The sequence below is a fragment of the Myotis myotis genome, unplaced genomic scaffold (assembly GCF_014108235.1).
Source record: "Myotis myotis isolate mMyoMyo1 unplaced genomic scaffold, mMyoMyo1.p scaffold_m19_p_11, whole genome shotgun sequence".
In the NCBI taxonomy this organism is placed as follows: domain Eukaryota; kingdom Metazoa; phylum Chordata; class Mammalia; order Chiroptera; family Vespertilionidae; genus Myotis; species Myotis myotis.
This window is the reverse complement of record NW_023416315.1, coordinates 62,760,807-62,780,112: the sequence shown is the minus strand read 5'-3', so window position 1 is coordinate 62,780,112 and position 19,306 is coordinate 62,760,807. Positions and strand designations below refer to the sequence as shown.

Here is a 19,306-nt window from a genome sequence, read left to right as displayed (position 1 = left end):
ATTTATTACATAATGTATAATCATATATAATAGTCATATAATTATAAAAAGTACAGAGCTGCTGCCACATAATAAATGCTCACTGAATGGTAGTTAATATTAAAATTGTCTCTTGCCACCCTCAACAGGATGGAGAAACCACTGTCCCTGAAAACTACTGCAAAGCCCCAGTGTCTATGGCCTGGGTTACCTACCCAGTCTTTACCATTAATCCTCCAGAGGAAAGTGCCCAGGATAAAATGAGGCATGACATAAAGATTTTATCACAAATATTCCTACCTGTCCTACTGTTCCTCACACATCCTAGCCATAAACCCACAGATTTCCCCAACAGAGTTGTTGGTTTTCTCTGAGTCAGGGATCCAGCACCCGAAGGAAATTATCACCATTCTTAAATTATCACCTGCTTTAATACTCACTGATATACTGATTCAAATTATAGACACAAACTGATCATTTACAATATATCAGGTACTATGCTGTGTGCTAAGGATGAATAAGATAAATAAGTGAATGAGAGAAGACAGGTACACAGACAGATAACCACTGTGCAGTATAGTAAGTGCTATGATGGAGATAAACAGCACATGCTCCTTTAGGAACACAAGAGAGAAATATGTAACAAAAGAGCAAGGAGGTAGGGCCCAAAGAGGTGTCAGTATAGTTGAGTCTTGAAACTGGTATAAATGATTTCTTAGTTTGGAAGTAAATTCCATAGTTACCAAGGAAGGAGAGAGTGCAATATATTTAAGAAGCTTGACATATTTTAATTTAGCTAGTCTATAGGGTCAATTTGGGAGGAGTATATCTGAGATAGGAATCGTATGTCAGGATAATCGTATATCAGTAGAAGTATTTGGATCTTTTCCTGAGAGCAGGCAATCTCCTTGGAGTATTCTAAACAAGGAAGTTACATGATCCAAGTTGCATTTAGGGAAATCCACTCTGCAAAATGAATTAGAGAGGCATAGACCTAGAGGTGATGAGATTGGTCCAAGAGCTACTGTAGTAATACAGACAAAAAAATAAAACCTGAACATAAGGCCAGCATGTATGGAAAGAAGGGACAGATTCAATAGGTTTTAAGGAAGTTAGGTAAAAGATTTGGTGCCAACCTCACTTAGGAAGAGGCAGTAGGCTCAGACATCCTAGTTTATTTGGCTTATATAGTTTAGTGAACAAATAATGCTAATAATCAATATAGAAAATATAGAAGAAGAAATAGAGTTGGAGACGTGGGGAGATAATGAGTTTCTTTTCAAACACAGTAAGTTTGAGATCCTTGTGGGGCATCTAGAAGAGCTGTCTAGTGGGTAATTTGATCCAGGGCTCTGAAGTTTTGGAGATATCTAAGCTAAAGATACAGATGTGTAAATCAGCCACCTATGAGGGATCATATATAGCCAGGAAAAGGTATGGAGAAGTGCTGAGAGAAAAGAGTACCCTACATTTAAAGATTGGTGAGATTGAGAAGGAGCAATCAGAAAAGTAGGAAAACTAGGATAAAACAGTATGGACTCCAAGGAGTATATAGATTTAAGAAGACAAATAATGTTTAATGTACTAGAGGAAATCAAGTAATATATGAATCTAAATAAATTTACTGTGGCATTCAGGAGATGATTGATGATCTTGGAGAGAAGCAGTTTCAGTGGGGAGTAGGTTCAGTGCTAAAATGGCACTTTCTAGAAACTTAATTGGGGAGTCCTATGCTTAACATTGTCTCTATTATCAGGAAGAATCAGGTTCCAGTGATGCAAAAGAATCTTTTATTTCTGTCTTGAATGAACTAAGGAAATGGTTTGAATTTTTCACTGCTAAGAGTAGTCCAGCTATATCAAGAAATGACAGTGTGGGTATCCAAGCAACTTAGTAGTAGCTTTTGAGGTTCTTCAGCAAAAACCACCCAGTTGCCTTTTAGCTTAATTGATCATGCTTTATTTCTACAGTATGGATGGATTTCGCCTGGTGAAATTGAATGAGGTCATCCGACAAGTGGATATTGTTATTACCTGTACAGGTACGATTATAACATCTAAAATGGGTGGCACTTGAGAATGCCTTTATGGAACAAATGAAAAATGACTGAAAATGTTCTGAACAAAACCAAACTCTAAAAGCCAGAGATAGCAGTTTACAAAACCAGTCAGTTTTTCACATTCTTCCTACCTCTGTCAAGCTTGACCAAAAGTATGCCTTTAAGTCATTCATAGAGGAAGGTTTCTTCCCATCTCTTTGTTCTGTATCTCCATTCATCTTCAGCCACCTAGGACAGTGATGGCAAACCTTTTGAGCTTGGCGTGCCAGCATTTTGAAAAACCCTAACTTAACTCTGGTGCCGTGTCACATATAGAAATTTTTGATATTTGCAACCATAGTAAAACAAAGACTTATATTTTTGTTATTTATTTTTTATATTTAAATGCCATTTAACAAAGAAAAATCAATCAAAAAAATGAGTTCGCGTGTCACCTCTGATATGCGTGTCATAGGTTCGCCATCACTGACCTAGGAGATGGCTAGAGATGAGTTTTGTTTGGGAACCCAGATCTTACATTTGTACATTTGATTTTTTTAATTTTACCTCCAAAAGTGATATATATTTCTCTATAGACCCTATAATTAAAGCAAGGCTAAGCAAAATTCGTAGAGAAAGTGGGAAACGTAGTTGTATTGATTCCCAAAGAGGTAGATTTTGAGTTTTAGAGAGGAATATGCAGAAATAGCTAGTTTTCTTGGACTGAGATTTTATCTTTATGTTAGAACCATAAACTGTTGGAACATTGATTTCCTTTTATAAGTGTATCTTAGAGGGGGAAAATCAGAATATTTAAAAACGAAAGTATGTATATAGGCTAAAGAAGAGCTGGGGGCAGCCCTAACTGTTTCGGCTCAGTGGATAGAGCATCGGCCTGTGGACTGAAGGGTCCCAGGTTCGATTCCAGTCAAGGGCATGTACCTTGGTTGCGGACACATCCCCAGTAGGGAGTGTGCAGGGGGCAGCTGATCAATGTTTCTAACTCTCTATCCCTCTCCCTTCCTCTCTGTAAAAAATCAATAAAATATATTTATAAAAAAAAAAAAAGAAGAAGAGCTGGGGGCAGAGAAGAGGGACCACAAGAAACTGTTCTTCACATCAATCCATTAATCTATTTTTAAAATAAATTTATTGAGATCTAATTCACGTATCTTAGATTTTACGCACTTAAATGTACAGTTCAATGCTTTTTTTTTTTTTAGCAAATTCATAGGGTCATACAACCATCACCACAGTCTAATTTTTTCATTGATATATAATCCACATATAAAGAAATTCACCCTATAGACTAAGTATAGACGTAGAGGGTATTATGCTAAGTAAAATAAGTCAGACAGAGAAAGACAAATACCATCTCACTTCACTTATATGTGGAATCTAAAGAACAAAATAAATGAAAAAACAAAATAGAAACAGACTTGTAGATACAGAGAGCAAACTGGTGGTTGATAGAGGGGAGGGGTGTTGGGAGGCTGGGTGGAAAAGGTAAAGGGATTAAGAAGTACAAATTGGTAGTTACAAAATAGTCACAGGGATGTGAAGTACAACATAGGGAATATAGTCAATAATATTGTAATAACTATGTCTGATGCCAGGTGGGTACTTGAAATATTGGGGGGAATCACTTTGTAAAGTGTATGATTATCTAACCACTATGCTGTACACCTAAAACTAAAACAAAATATATATTGAATGTAAACTGTAGTTGAAAATAAAATCTAAAAAAAAAAAAAAAAAAGGAATAATGCTGCTGTGACTATTGTGTACAAGCTTTTGTGTTTTCAGTTCTCTTGGGTTTATACCTTCAGGTGGAATTGCTGGATCATATGGTAACTCTACTTTTAACATTTTGAGGAACTGCCAAACTTTTCTAAAGTGACCGCACCAATTTTGCAATCCCACCAACAATGCATGAGAATTGCAGTTTCTTCACATCCTCGCCAGTATTTGTTATTATCTGTCTTTTTTTATTATAGCCATCCTCGTAGGTGTGAAGGTTTTGATTTGTATTTTCCCGATGATGTTGAGCATCGTTTAATTTGCCTATTGGCACATCTTCTTTTGAGAAATGTCTATTCAGATCATTTGCTCATTTTTTTATTCGGTTATTTGTCATTTTACTATTGAGCTAAGAGTTTGTTATAAATTTTGGCTACAAGTTCCTTATCTGTTATATGATTTGCAAATATTTGTCCTGTTCTGTGGGTTGTCTTTTCACTTTCTTGGTGGTATCATTTGTAGCACAAAAGCTTTAATTTCAACGTAGTTCAGTTTAGTTTTTCTTTGGTTGCTTATGCTTTAGGTGTTACATCTAAGAAAGCATTGCTTAATCCAAGGTCAGAAAGATTTATTCCCAGGTTCTGTTGAGAGTTTTATAGTTTTAGCTCTTACATTTAGGTCTCTGATCCATTTCAAGTTAAAATTTAAGTATGGTGTGAGGTAGGAGTCCAACTTCATTCCTTTATATGTGGCTATCTCTTCTGTTTTTAAGGTAACAAGAATGTGGTAACCAGAGAGCACTTAGACCGGATGAAGAATAGCTGCATTGTTTGTAACATGGGACATTCCAACACAGAGATTGATGTGGTAAGATCAAGCGAGTCATCATTGGGGGCTTTTTCTTTCCTCCTTGCCAAGGAACAAACTGGAAGAAGAAAGAGCGGGGTCACCAGCCACTCTAAACATGATTGTCCTTGTCAGATCTGCCCACAGTCTGTTCACTTACTAGCCCTATGATCTGTGCTTGTAGATAATATGAAGCTTCTTTGTCTCGATTTAATCATTTCAAATGATTGTTTTCTTCCACCCAAGCTTGATACCTGTTTACACTATGAGCCATTTTATCTTCTATTTAGGATTGAGAGCTGAGTAAATTCAGTACTACAAAAAGGATATAGTAAATGTGAGTCAGTTTTTATAAAATGGTAGTCAGTATTCTGGGGATGTTTAATTTTACCATGAATGTAAGATAGGTTGGTTTAAGGAAACAAGTCAAGGGAGAGAAATCTCTGGGCTGAAATGAGAACATTGCTTAAGTTTGTGTCTGTCAAATACTATGGTTTCTTTTTTCTTTCTCCCCCTTTCATTGGGCTAAGTCTCCCTTTAACTGTTTTCCAACTACAGTATAGTAATTGGATCTCTAGGTGCCACAATCAACTCAGTAGCACATGTTCCTCAAATTTGATTCTCTAATTTGATTACATTCACCCTAAAATTTTCAAATCCAAAATAACACTTGGTCCAACTAAGTTGCCCTAGTAAGAGTTAATAGAAGTGTTATTTATTTCTTTTCAGACTTACCAAAGTATTTCTCAGTGTGACTTTCACTCTGTTTTTAATATTTTATGGCGTTTTTCTGGCACAACTGTATTTCTCTCTGGGTAAATGGCTCAAGCAAAGCATGCTTTTATCTCCACTGAGGGCTGCTCTGATTGAGCTTCAGCATTGCCAGGTAAGGATCAGTTGATATATTGAGAGCCTGTTGGATAATATCTATTTTATTTTATTTTTTTATTTTTTTACAAGTATTTATTATTAGTTAAGCCATGATTCAGGATTCTAGGGTGGGATGTACCCAGGCCCCCCTTCACGTCCCTGGGAGAAGGATGGAAGATGCCCAGTTCAGATCTTCCCAGGAAATGTGCCTTCTGCCCGGCAGTCATCCCAGGCCGAAACCCAGGATATGGGGCACAGGGACTTGTACACACGCCGGTACCATTCACACACAGAGACATCACCCCCTTTAGCAGTCATTGCCTTCTCACAGTAGTGGAAGTCCAGGTAGTTCTGCCAACAGTTCCTGGTCTGGTTCTGGTTGGGGAAGCGGCTGTCAAAAGGAGCAGTCCAGTAGTTCTCGATTTTGGTCTTGATGTCTTCTGCCATGTTGCTGATTCCTAAAGACGCCCCTGAAGCCGCTCGCAGCTCAATGTGACCTCAGCAAAGAGACTGGATAATATCTATTTTAAATGGTTTCTCTTTTTAACTCTGTGCTCTATTTTTATTTATTTATAAAAATAGCTGGACAAGCAACCTACCAAAGCCTATTCTACCCTTGATGTTTCTGAGTGGCATGGCTCCATTACTCTGTTTTACAACGATATTTTGCTTATGAATCATTTAGTTCTTTTTGTTGTGGGTGCGGTTGGGTTAAGTTTCACTTATGTGCCATACTGCCCCTTTAGTAAATGGTCTAAGATATTAATATTTCTAAAACTGCCTAGCACATGGATTGTACTTTTTTGGATTAATCTGCTTATAGAGCCCCCAAATGGGAAAAACTTAAGGGAAGTAGTAGTAGTCCTGCTCTGAGCTTAATGAGAAATTTTTTGATTAAGAGAAGAGGAAAGGAATTTTCCCTTCTAAACCCTCAAGAAGCACTGAACTGAAAAGAATTCCAAATGCAAACATGCATTTTTATATTTTTACTTTATCTCATTTTATTCTCTTGATCACCTCATGAGGCATTATTCTTGTCCTTGATTTTTAGTTGGGAAACTATGAAGTTAAGTACATTATTCAGTCATACACATTGATTTTTAAAAAAATGAATTTAAAACACAAAATCCAGGACTTTTTACTTCTAGACTAGTTTTTTGTTTGTTTTGTTTTTCTGCACTATTACCTCCTCATGATTTCCAAATTAACTTCAAATTGTGATGGTGATCTCTCCTCTGAAGGCAGCCCAGACATAAGTAATCTCTCAGGATAAAGGCCAGGAGGCTCCTTACCTTTAATCACAAACATTTATAGTGATTGTTACGTGCCAGGTGCTGTCTAGATTCTTCTTGGAATCAGTGAACAAAACAGGCAAACATTCCTGCCCTCACGGAGCTTACATTTTATTTTTTTTTAATCCTCACACGATGATACTTTTCCATTGATTTTTAGAGAGAGAGAGAGAAAGACAGAGAGAAACATCTGTGAGGGAAACACACTGATTGGTTGCCTCCTGCGTGAGCCCTGACCAGGGCCCAGGCCAGGGAAGAGCCTGCAACCGAGGTACATGCCCTTGACCGGAATCGAAGCCAGGACCCTTTGGTCTGCAGGTGGATGCTCTATCCATTGAGCCAAACCGGCTAGGGCTGGAGCTTACATTTTAGAGAAGAAAATAAAAAACAATAAACATAATAAGTAAAATGTATAGTATGTTAGAAGGCAAAAGCATCATGGAACAAAGAAAAAGTAGAGCATAGTAAAGGTAATCAATCAAGAGTGCTGAGTTATAATTTTATTTTATTAATATTTTTATTGACTTAGAGAAAGGGAGAGAGAGGGAAACATGCATCAGATGCCTTCTGCACACCCCCACTGGGGATTGAGCCTGCATCTGGGGCATGTGCCCTGACCAGGAATTGGAACTAACAACCTTTCGATGCACGGGACAATGCCCAACCAACTAAGACACATTGGCCAGGGCATAGAGTGCTGAGTTATAATTTTAATTAGAGGAGTCAGGTATAAGCCTCATTGAGAAGGTGATGTTTGAGCAGACTTGAAGGATTAGTCATAGGTTTTTAGGTGAAGAGTATTTCAAGATGAGAGAATAGTCAGATAAGTGCCCCGAGGCAGGAGGGTGCCTCGTCTGTTTGAGGATCAACAATGAGGCCAGAATGGCTGGAATAGAATGAGTAAGGGGCAGGATGAGGTCAGAGAGGTAATGAGCCGGACCTTATAGGGTCTCTTAGGCCATTGTAAGAATTGATTATATTCTGAGAGAAATAGGGAGTGCTGGTAATATTCATAACAGTCTGACTTCTGTTTTCAAAGGATGGCTTTTATTTTTAGAAGATCACCCTGGCTTCTGTGTTTAGAGTAGGCCTAGTTTTACAGGTATTGCTAGGTGCCTCAGTATCTTCCAGGTACACTAGCCAAAGGCCATCTCTCCGTTCTTTTTGCGCTTTTCTTAGCAGAGGGTATATAACTAAACCAAATAGTCTAGAAAGGGAGATGCTCAGAAGGGCTTTAGAAAAATTAAGTTACTCTACCTTTGATGGAAGTGTCATAGGGGATGTAAAATGAAATTTAAGGAAATAGAAAAATCAACTAATAATTGGAACCAGAATGTTCATTCACTATTTAGCAAATTTGTATTGAATGCTTGCTCTGCTCTGTGCCAAGTGCTTGTCTGAAGAATAGCAGAGAACAACAACATGCCTGCTCTCCTGGACTTTATATCCCAATGTGGGAGGCAGACAATAAATAAACAGACAGTCGCCCTAGCCAGTTTGGCCCAGTGTGTAGAGCGTAGGCCTGCGGACTCAAGAGTGCCGCGTTCAATTCTGGTCAAGGGCACATGCCCGGGTTGCGAGCTCAGTCCCTAATAGGGGGCAGGAGGCAGCCAATCAATGATTCTCTCTCATTATTGATGTTTCTGTCTCTCTCTTCCTCTCCCTTCCTCTCTGAAATCAATAAAAACACATTTAAAAAAAATAGACAGTTATTGTCAGTTAGTGCCTAGAGTTGAAGAAAAGCAGCAAGAAGAGCAAGCCTTCTGAGAATTCTGTTCAGAGAATAGTGAGTAAAAGACCCTAAGGTAGAAAGTGCTTAATGTGCTTGAGGAACAGAAAGGATACATCTTAGCAGGAACAGAATGGGGAAGGGGATGAGAATAGGAGACACCTCAAGGAGGTCGTGTGTTATGGAGAACTTTGTAGGCCATGATAAGGGCTTTAGATTTTATTCTCAGCATAGGGAAGCCATTGGAAGGTTTTGAATAGGTAACTGACAAAATCAGACTTATGTTTTAAAAGATTACTCTGGCCCGTTGTATAAAGAAAACATGTCCGCAACTTGAGTAGTGATAGAGACCATAGGAGGCTCTTTCAGTATTTCCAGCGATAGAAGTTGGTAGCTTGGATCAGATGGGCAAGCACTGAAGGTGATAAGAAGTCATATATTGTGAAGATAGGACCAATAGGAAGTAGAAATTTATGGTTTTACCTAACCTTGAGATGTTGACTGCTGTATTTAAACAAGGAATAGCTCATCAAGAATTGGTCGTTTAAAAGCTGCATTTTTTCCTGAGAAATATTAATGCTGTAGGGAACCTGTGATAGGGATTGTGCTCTTAGCTGCCTTTTTATTATTATTATTATGTTTTTATTGATTTTTTTAGAGAGAGAGGAAGGGAGAAGGATAAAAAGATGAAACAGTGATGAGAGAGAAACATTGATTGTCTGCCTCCTGCATGCCCCCTACCTGGGATCAAGCCCATAACCTGGGCCTGTGCCCTGACCAGGAGTTGATCTGGTGACCTCTTGGTTCATGGGTCGACAACCAACCACTGAACCACACCAGCTGGGCTCTAAGCTGCCTTTTTGGTCATATCTTTCGCATATTGCCTTTCCCTTGAAAGCAGATATGCTTACCCATGTGCATCACACAGAAGGCCTGTAAGCTTCATAATTCAAGTGGTTAGATCATTATGTACATACTAGAGGCCCGATGCGCAAAATTAGTGCAATAGTAGGCCTTCCTTCCCCTGGCTGCCAGCACCAGCTTCCCTCTGGCACCCGGGACCTGGGCTTCCCCCGCAGTGTCCAATCTAATTAGCATATTACACTTTTATTATTATAGATGCTTTAAAAGTTTTAGTCAGCCAAAGAATTGTAACCTGAGACTTGCTGTTTACTCCTTGCTTTGCAAAACAAGAACCACAGCTGTTTTCCCTGGGGGAAAAACAACTGATGTGCACTGTTCCTAATCATGTAATACTAATTTGTGCAAGTATAGTAACTGGCTGATTTACATGGACATACACCTAGCTTGGGAAGGTAGTCTGCATTAGGGAACTGTTTCCTGGTGGGCTGGTTAGTGATTGTAAATACACAGACAATTGGATGTCTTTAAGAGAAAATCTCGTAAAGCTGTGCTAGAGCCATAGAAAACCCTTCTCTTGAGCGTGGCTGTCAAATAGACCTAAGTAGGTTATTGAAGTTGCCTGGATAACTCTTCAAACCCCATTTTAAACTGATCCTTGGGTATTTTGCTTGCAACATAGCCATTTTAAAGTCCCATCATCTCAATCAATAAATACCAGTGTCACCATGGAGTATTTCTTGGCTCTATGTTGTTATTGCCTTCCATGGTGATATTTCTAACTTAATTTCTATCCTTAACATCCAAAAATTATCCATTTGCTTAATTTTTTTAACTCTACTTATAGTACTCATAAAATTTCTTTTTAAAATTCTAATTTTAAAGTAATATTTGCTAAAAAAAAATATTTTTAAAAGGTAGTATTTGCTTAGTTTAACATTTCAAACAATATAAATACATTTAAAGTAAGAAATAAAAATTTTACATAATTGAGATTATAGTATATTGTTCTGCAACTTGATTTTTTCACTTAACAGTAATGAATGGTTTTCACGTTAACACCTATAAATATACTTCTTTTTTTAAACAATTACATAATATTCCATTGTGTAGAATTATCTTGGTTACTTAGCCATTTCCTTGTTGATTAACACGTTGCAATTAGAAACAACACTGGATGAACATTCTTGGGCACTTATATTGAGCAAGTGTTTCTATAGGATACAGCCTTCAAAGTGAAATTGATTGGTCAAACATTATGTTCATATAAAAATTTTTTTTATGTTCATATAAAATTTTGTTAGCTACTGCCAAATTGCCCTCTAGAAAGGTTTGACATCTCAAGAAATTTATTTACTTCCCATCTACCTAATAAATGGACCCAGACCATTAATACTGTCCTGAATATACTGATGTATCATTATATGTCTATCTTTCCCACTAGGCTGAAAATGAAAAGAAGATACATTCCCTATCCAGAAATAGCTCACATTCTAGTAGAGGAGTCCATAGCCTTCTCTATAATAGTGTCCTTTACCACAGTGTGTACTCAGTAAATGATTATTGTGTAACTGAAGTATTTCTCTTTGTCTGCAAACTACTATTTGGCAGAACTCCTCAATTTTACCACCGTGATCCAATAGATACTCTTAGAATGTGGACTTTCTATTGTAGGCATTGCCTTTTGGAAGAAGGAAGTTGTCTTCAGTCTAAACCTCATTACTGTTATTTGATTGCTGCTGTTAATAAACTTAACATCTCTTCTCTTGTTCTCGGAATATACAATATACAGAAATGGAAGGAGGGTGAGCCCATTGGGAGCTTTATTCTACCATTAAGCATTTCTCTAAAGCCTACTTCACATTTGCACTGAGGTCACAGAGCTTCTGCAACTTTAGGGTGAACCACCATCATTCAGAAGGTGGAAACTGGGACACTGGGACATGAGGGCAGAAGTTGGGCCCTAGCATGCTATGTTTAGGATGTTCAGCCTTCTCTAACTAATCTCACTCAGCTCTGAACCTCTTTTTTTGTGTGTCTCTTTGGCACTTATATATTCAGTTTGCACTGTATTAATTTGCACTTGTTTGCATGTTGCTTTGTAAGTATTTTAAAGGCTTTTCCCTCCCCCCCTCACATGTGTATTGTTTTGTGTCCCTAGCCAAAATAAGAGCTTTTTGAAGGCAGAAACCATGTCTTTGGTTTCTTTTGTATTTCCCATAGCACCTTTTACTGTGCTCAGCAGAGAGTGGGCGTACTGTATATGTTGTGGAATGACATCCTGAGTGATCCCTCCCTGGCTGGGCCTAAGATTAAATTTCCTGAAATGGAACAGTCCTAACCAACCCAGGACAGGTATTCTCCATCTAGCATGTTGGTTGCTCCTTTCAACTTGCTATTTGAAATGGCTCCCTTCAGCACTTTTTGTCCACCAAGTGGGAGCTGGCATGGCTGATGATTTGCTTGCTGTATGTATTCCAGGCGAGTCTGCGGACACCAGAACTGACCTGGGAGCGAGTGAGGTCCCAAGTTGACCATGTAATATGGCCTGATGGCAAGAGGATAGTATTGCTGGCAGAGGTAAGACCTGAGGCTGGTAAGAGAGATTCAGCTCTGACAGGAGAGACTGCAGTACTCAGATCTCCTCCTCCTCATGTTCTCTCACACTTTTCAACTCCTCTTAAGCACAAGCTTAACTACTTTACTGGTGGATTTTACATCTAACTGTGAAAGGTCTTTTCATTTTCATTTGACAATTAAACTATTTTGGTTCCCCACTTTTCACCAATTATCCTGTCTCTCTATGTCACTCTACAGGCTGAGTCAGATAATGACTATTACTGAAAGAAATTAATGGATAGAACCCATGCCACTCTGAGTGTTGCTTACAAAGAGATAATATGATTGTGGGATGATTTAATCAGTAAGCACAAAGTAGATATTCCTGGCTGTAACTAAAACGATCTTAGGCAGGCTCTGGGTAGGTCATGTCTTTATGATAGATTCCATTTTTGAGTGTCCATTCCCCGGAATTGAGCCAGACATGCAGTATGTACCCAGCTGTATACTGGTTGTATAATTGATAGTTCCCTCTCCTGGCTTCTTCTAACTCAGACTTTGTCTTGACTTTCATTGGCCTTTTAAGTTTGAGTATCCTTCCTGTTCAACTTTCCTCACCTTATCTCACCTTCTCAGATACTTTACAGCATCTGTAAAGGGGCTGAACTTCTTCACAAGAAAGGAATTGTACAGGGAGGGGAGGGACAGGTTGTTAAATATTCATTAATTGCTTTGTTGTCAGCCCACTGTCTGGTGACTTATTTCTCGTTGCCCTAGAACAGTGGTCGGCAAACCGCGGCTCGCAAGCCACATGCGGCTCTTTGGCTCTTGAGTGTGGCTCTTCCACAAAATACCACATGCGGGCTCGCACGTACAGTGCGATTAAAACTTCGTGGCCCATGCGCAGATGTCGGTTTTCGGCCTGGGCGAGTCTATTTTGAAGAAGTGGCGTTAGAAGAAGTGGGGGGTGTGGGTCGGTCGGGTGACGGGAGACGCAGCGCAGGCAGGCCGCAGGATCCACAGCGCGGGGGAGGCACCAAATATCAACAGTACTTAAACTATGTAGGTAGGTTAATAACAATGTACCTACCTATATAGTTTAAGTTTAAAAAATTTGGCTCTCAAAAGAAATTTCAATCGTTGTACTGTTGATATTTGGCTCTGTTGACTAATGAGTTTGCCAACCACTGCCCTAGAAGGTCCATTTAGTCATTCTTGTGACAAAAGCAAGTCACCAATTGTTTTTGGTGCCTGTGGTTGAGCAAAAAAGGTTGTCAAGCTTTTTAGGAAATGAAGTAGGGAAGGATGGGATTGGAGACAGTTTCTAGCTCTTCTAGTCTCTGAATCATCCACTCAAAATACAAGGTAGCCCTTGAATTTAGGGGAGCCAAATTGAGAAAGAAGCACAAGAATCATCACAGCTTCCAAAAAAAAAAATCTTTCCTCTCAACCTGTAGAGTTTCCGCTGACTTTGACTTCATCAGTAGTTAGGACCGTCTTTCAAAGGGATGTCCATGCCTTAGAGGGAGGATATCCTGCTGTAGAATCAGGAAGTTCAAAGACTGGCCTAAGACTCAGTATCTGTGACCATCTTTTTTACATAATCCCAGGGATCTTTTATCTGTTAACTTTATCAGATTCTCCAGAACTTACTATAGTTTCACTTAAATGTCAATCAATTAGTTTTTATTTATTTATTTATTTATTTATTTATTTATTTATTTATTTAATGTGAAGCTCGTGAGCCAGAGACTCTGTAGGAACCGGCTCTTTTTTTTTTTCTTTTTTTTAATATATTTCATTGATTTTTTTCAGAGAGGAAGGGAGAGGTATAGAGAGTGAGAAGCATCGATGAGAGAGAAACATCGATCAGCTGCCTCCTGCACACCCCCTATTGGGGATGTGCCCACAACCAAGGTACATGCTCTTGACCAGAATCAAACCTGCGACCCTTCAGTCTGCAGGCTGGCGCGCTATCCACTGAGCCAAACCGGTCAGGGCTAATTTCTATTTATTGAACACCTGCTTTTTGCCCAGCGATGTTATTGGGAAGTATTTGGAAACAGGCAGGCATGCTCTTCCCTCACTCCTCAAAGGCTGGAGACTTGGTCCTAACCAGTTTGTGTCGTAATCCTTGCTCTCCAGGGCCGTCTGCTGAACCTGAGCTGCTCCACAGTGCCTACATTTGTGCTCTCAATTACCGCTACTACTCAGGTAAGGCCTCCAGAAAGGGAAAGCAGTGGCCTGGAGAGGATCCTGAGACCAGCAGGGTTTTACTTGGTATGGGGCGGATGGCTGTGAATGGCACAGCAGCATCCATCTCTCTGTTTTTCTAGGCTCTTGCCTTGATAGAGCTTTACAATGCCCCCGAGGGTCGCTATAAGCAGGATGTCTACCTGTTGCCCAAGAAAATGGGTAAGTATGTGTTCTTCCAACCCCATCCTTACCAAAGTAGTTCAGAATTAGAGGTTAACTGAAGTTTTGGAGCATGCTGTTTCATAAGGACAGGAAAAAAGAGAGAGAGAGAGATGTTTATCTTGTAAAGTAGGAGCTAGAATTCCTAGGTTCCATTCTCAGCTGATTAATCCCATGTTCCGCATGGGTTGCTTCAGTAAAGTCACCACACTTTGCTATGATTTTGTTTACCTGCCTGTGCATTGAAGGGTTTTCTCTCATCAAGTATCTTGTCTGTAAGAATCTCAAAGAAGAAAAAGATTTTCCCCAAGAGAGAGGAATCATCTCCTACCTTGCAACATCTGACTTATTCCAGTTCTAGACAGCCCCTACCAAACACTCAGACCGGAGGACTTTCATTCTACGCCTTCTAACTCTTAACCCATTGTTCCAGCCAAAGGAAAGCTTCTGAATAGCTTCTATGATGAGTTTAGTTATGTGGGTGTTTTGTATAAGAGAAACATTAAACTGTCTTAAATTTTTAAAGAACCTGCCTCAAGCACCTGAACTGAAACTGTGTTTATAAGCTCCTGACACAAAGATCGGTGAATAAATCAGCTTCTGGCTTCATTTTGCTTTAGCACTAAATGCAAAGCAGCTGTTAGAAGTTGACATGTTTTCCTTGAGTAGACACTTTGGAAGGATATAAAAGAAATAGAGCAGTGCATATTCTGAACGAATATGAAGTGAAGTTAGGGAGACCAAACAAATACATAGGAAATGACATAAAATTTTGAATAAGTAATATGCATTCAGGAAAGGGATTGTAAACAAATCATAAGAGAACTAAACATACTGAAAGCAAGTGTGGTATCATCCTTAGTCATTCCTTTCAGGTTTACCAGATGTGAGTTTTTCTGAGTGACTCAAGGTATAGAGTTGGAGGCAGAACTAAAGTTGGAGCTTCCCATTGTTTAGTCCTCCCACTAGCCCATCCTTTCTTTTAGACCCAAAGGCCTATTTCTTTCATTTCTCCCTGAGGAGAAGGAAAGGTTCAAGACCAAAGCAGCTTGTAAGGAAGAAAGGTTATGGCTTTGAAAGGTTATGGGTTCAAAGTTGAAGCAACCATTCCTTAGAACTAAGGGCCAGTGAGCAAAAGTTGAGCGTTTTTCATTCAGCTCCAAGAATTAGAAGGTGTCTTTCAACTTTTTAAGGCCTAACATGGAGAGAACAGCCAGACAAGAGGCATGAATGCTTATACCAGGGCTTCTGTGGTCTGTTCCAGATGAGTATGTGGCCAGCCTACACCTGCCAACCTTTGATGCCCACCTGACAGAGCTGACAGATGAGCAGGCCAAGTATCTGGGACTCAACAAGAATGGGCCCTTCAAGCCTAATTACTACAGGTGCCTTGGGTTCCCTAGAAAACAGGGAAGCCTGGGTAGTGAAGCCCGAATTGGTCTTTGCATCATTGCCATATTTACCTGGAATCAGAAAAATAAACCCCCCTCCCTCGCTGCCACCCGCAAAGGACTCTTTGAGGCTTTCTCAAGACATTAGTGTTCCCTTCCCTGAATTTGCCTTTCTTCATTTCATCTTCTTGATGATTTTTACCTCTTTATAGAGAAATACTGGCTTTTTTAACACAATTATCTACCCTCCCCATACACTCCAGAAAAGTCCCTACCTCCCTCGTACACCTCTAAGCAGGCTCTTCATGTCCCAGCATCCCCACAAGCTGATAACATCACAGTCTCATCTTTCTTTTTCCCTCCAGGTATTAAGTTCCTGTAACTCAAGCCAGAAGAAGTTTTAAGGAATAGAACTCCAAGCCTTTTCTCCACTCCTACACAGGAAGGAACCCAGCAAGCTGCTTCTCTAATCAGCTGCCCGCCGTGCTCACCTTATATGTTAGATTATTTATTTATTAAAACCTAGAATCCTGTGCCTGTCGCCTTGGCCCAGAGTGGTTACTGCCCCGAGGGCTGTGAGAGCCGCAGAGGACAGGCTGAGGAGGGGAAGAAATGGGTAACCATTCCCAGTGCATCCTTCGCATTATTCCCTATTGACTGAAGCCTTAGCAGTGGTCACCTTCTCTTGTTCAGGCTCAGGAGTGAGTCCCGGGATTCCGGACTCCTTGTTTCCTGGGGTTTTCTGGGATACATTTTCAACAGCTGCTTTTCTCAGCTTTGGTTTGTCCCCAGATAAGGCTGTTTTGAAGCCACTGTATTAACATGGCCTGGGTCCCCAGCCATCATCATTGTCACTGCCTTCTTTATAAAATGGTTGGAAAGGATTGTTATGGCTTTGGCAAGCTGCACCAAGAACTCAGCTATGCCTGTGCTTACTGGAACTCCTTTACCCGGGACTCCTTTCTTCTCAAGTACTTATGTCCATTTTAACGCTTTCTGGTTCCAGGAGGAATGTGCTTCCATTATTTTCTCAGCATCTCTGATATTTGTCAGACATATGTTTTGCCATCTTTCTAACCCAAACTGCCCTCTCTCTGCTCAGGAAGTGGGAGGCAGCCCTACTGGGGCCCATGGTTGTACTTCCTTGTCATTTAACTGGATTGTTTCCCAGGAAGCTCCCTCCAAATTGACACTGTCTCAGAAATGTGGAACATTGCTTCCTGAAACTTCCTTTTATTGCCTAAAACTGCTTCTGAAACTGAGCAGGAAAAGGCATACTTTCCAAGGGATTTGGAGTGTATGGCTTTGGAAATGGGACAGGTCTTTCAGGCCCACAGCTTGACACCCTAAAGAAGCAGAATGTATTTATTTGTCTCCTGGGAAGATCTTTGCAGCTTAACTAACTGTACAGAGATGACACTGTAAACTGTGTCCAGATGGTCAAAGTCAGGGTTGAATGTCATTGGACATTCTGCTGTCGATGAAACTGAAATCTGTCTCTAATTTAGTCTGGTATTTCTTCTTTGTTAGGGTATCTTTTTATGTTCTGGCCTTTTCCATCTTAGGGGCCTGTGTTTCAGAAGTCATTTCTTGAGTAACTCCAACATTACAAACAATTAGTAATGTGAGCAGCCTGAAATTTTATGTCCCACCTAAGAGTTTGATTCCTTTTGGAGACAGACCTATTGGTCTTAGGGTTCCAATGGAACCAGATTAGTTGTAAGAGTTAAAGTCTAGAGTGGCCCTACAAATCTTGAAGGAAGTGAGTCCCCTTTCCCCCTCCCAACCCTAATTAGACTCTCAGGTTTGTTTGTTTTCCTGTTTTGTTTTTTTCCTATCCTGGTCTGCCTCAAAGAGTCAAGACCAAGGTGACTCAAGAAAACACCAGACCACCCAGGGTCACTGTAACCTTCCCACTCTAATTCTCCTCCCCCACCTCCACCTGCTCCAACTTAACCCTGCTCTTCACCTACACCCTCTGGAAGTGATCTTCCTTTTGGAGGCAGGGAGGTGGACCTTAGGTAAATGACTGTTTGCTTCATTAGATAATATATAGGCTCAGCCATATGGTCTGATTACTCAAAGGCCTATGTCTTAGCAAGCACTGGAAAAAAGCCACATGGCTATATTCTTTCATGAAGAAGATCATAAATGCTGAAAATTCCACAGGGCTATTTAATTTTTTTCATTTGCTTAACCAGTTCTGATTTTTGTATTAATTAATTGGACCCCTTTTGCAAAAGATTCAGATTTTTGTACTTTATCTTATATCTAGAGAAAATTCCTTAGGCAGATATCTGGACTCTGGCCTATTATGTTCTTAGGCCAAAAGTCATAACCTGCTGTTTCTCAGCAAAGCCTGGCTCTCTATGGAACTTCCTTTGTGCTGATCCTGACAGAACATGCCCTTCCAAATGAAGAAGGAGCCACACTGGGCTTCTTGGTTACGTTGTTAGTGTTGCTGCCCATAATGAGGTATTTGCTTCTGAGTTCCAGATGACTTCTCCTTTCTCTCTGGAGATCCTGTGTCATCAATCATTGAGAAGAAGGAGGCACAAGCCTCCTGAGAATTTGGGTTCTGCCTTAGTTGGAATTTGGTCATTATTCCCTCTACCCTTGGAATCAGAGCAAATGTGTCTTCTTCTCTCAAGCTCTCACCTAGACGCATCCTAGGTATCTGGAAGCATGGGAAAGAAAACTAATTATCTCTTTATGTAGCGCTGGCCTGTGGGAATACTTACCATTTTCCCTATGATGAATTTGTGCTAGTTTTCAAGGTCTTTTTTGTCTTCTTAATGAAAAAATTGTTTTCCTTCTCTCTCCTTTTTTTTTTTAAAGAAAAGTATTTGGTCCACCTTCCCTCTGCCCTCCTCCCTCCTCATCCTATCCTCCCATTTGAGCACGGCTCCCATGGCCATATACTCCTGCAAAGCTTTTTTGCTGCTTGGCTTTTCTCTGAACAGACCTAAAATTGCTGCTCCTATGGTTTTTTCAAAATTAACTTTGTCACAGTTTTAAAAAAGAAATTCGAATGCATTGTTGCATTAAGCTTTTTTTAATTAAGGAAAATTATTGAAAGAAAATAGGCAACACCAGCAAATCATATATGGACAAGTTCTAAACTATATATACATACATATATAAATATATATATATAAATAACCATCTAGTTCTCATTGTCATCTAACGAAAGGAAATAAAACCTCTAAGGATCACCATTTCTGAAGAGGCTCTTGGAAATCTTTATGTCTAAGTGATTGTATTAGATCAGCAATAATGAACATGTAATCTCAAAAGATAAATAAAATATTCTTAAATGGATGCCTGTCTTGAGAGTATTCTTTGCTTCTATAAACTACTAATACAGAGATGAGAGAGGTTTCTGGGCAACAGGCTAAAGAGCTTGCTGTAAGGCAAGGATGTGAAAAACTGAAGCAGTTACCAATAGGCATATTGAATGGCCTTAGCCTTGGATCCCTATTCTATCATGGGTCATTCCACTAATTAATATCCCCAATCCCACCCCTCCGTTGCATGTATAATTATACTGCTTTCTCAGAACCACCACACTGGGGAGTTGAGAAGT

General features: G+C 39.8%; 2 protein-coding genes across 5 annotated transcripts in view; one reads left to right on the top strand and one right to left on the bottom strand.

Annotated features, from left to right (window-relative positions):
- AHCYL2 (adenosylhomocysteinase like 2) overlaps positions 1-19,041 on the top strand; it is a 165,294-nt gene extending 146,253 nt beyond the window's left edge. For all 4 annotated transcript variants that reach the window (XM_036328724.1, XM_036328723.1, XM_036328726.1 and 1 more), the window contains exons 11-17: positions 1,950-2,020; positions 4,530-4,624; positions 11,837-11,935; positions 14,060-14,128; positions 14,251-14,329; positions 15,594-15,714; positions 16,086-19,041. In XM_036328724.1, coding sequence (XP_036184617.1) covers positions 1,950-2,020; positions 4,530-4,624; positions 11,837-11,935; positions 14,060-14,128; positions 14,251-14,329; positions 15,594-15,714; positions 16,086-16,092 — 541 coding nt within the window. In that variant the 3' untranslated portion in view covers positions 16,093-19,041. The remainder of the gene's footprint in view (positions 1-1,949; positions 2,021-4,529; positions 4,625-11,836; positions 11,936-14,059; positions 14,129-14,250; positions 14,330-15,593; positions 15,715-16,085) is intronic.
- On the bottom strand, positions 5,645-5,983 carry LOC118666421 (cytochrome c oxidase subunit 6B1-like). The gene has a single exon (XM_036328727.1). The coding sequence runs from the start codon at positions 5,918-5,920 to the stop codon at positions 5,660-5,662; it is 261 nt and encodes an 86-aa protein (XP_036184620.1). The 5' UTR covers positions 5,921-5,983; the 3' UTR covers positions 5,645-5,659.
- Positions 19,042-19,306: the final 265 nt, after the last annotated feature.

What these genes read in the sequence shown, in the direction of transcription:
- LOC118666421 (XM_036328727.1), bottom strand. Translation starts at nt 5,920, where the DNA reads ATGGCAGAAGACATCAAGACCAAAATCGAGAACTACTGGACTGCTCCT.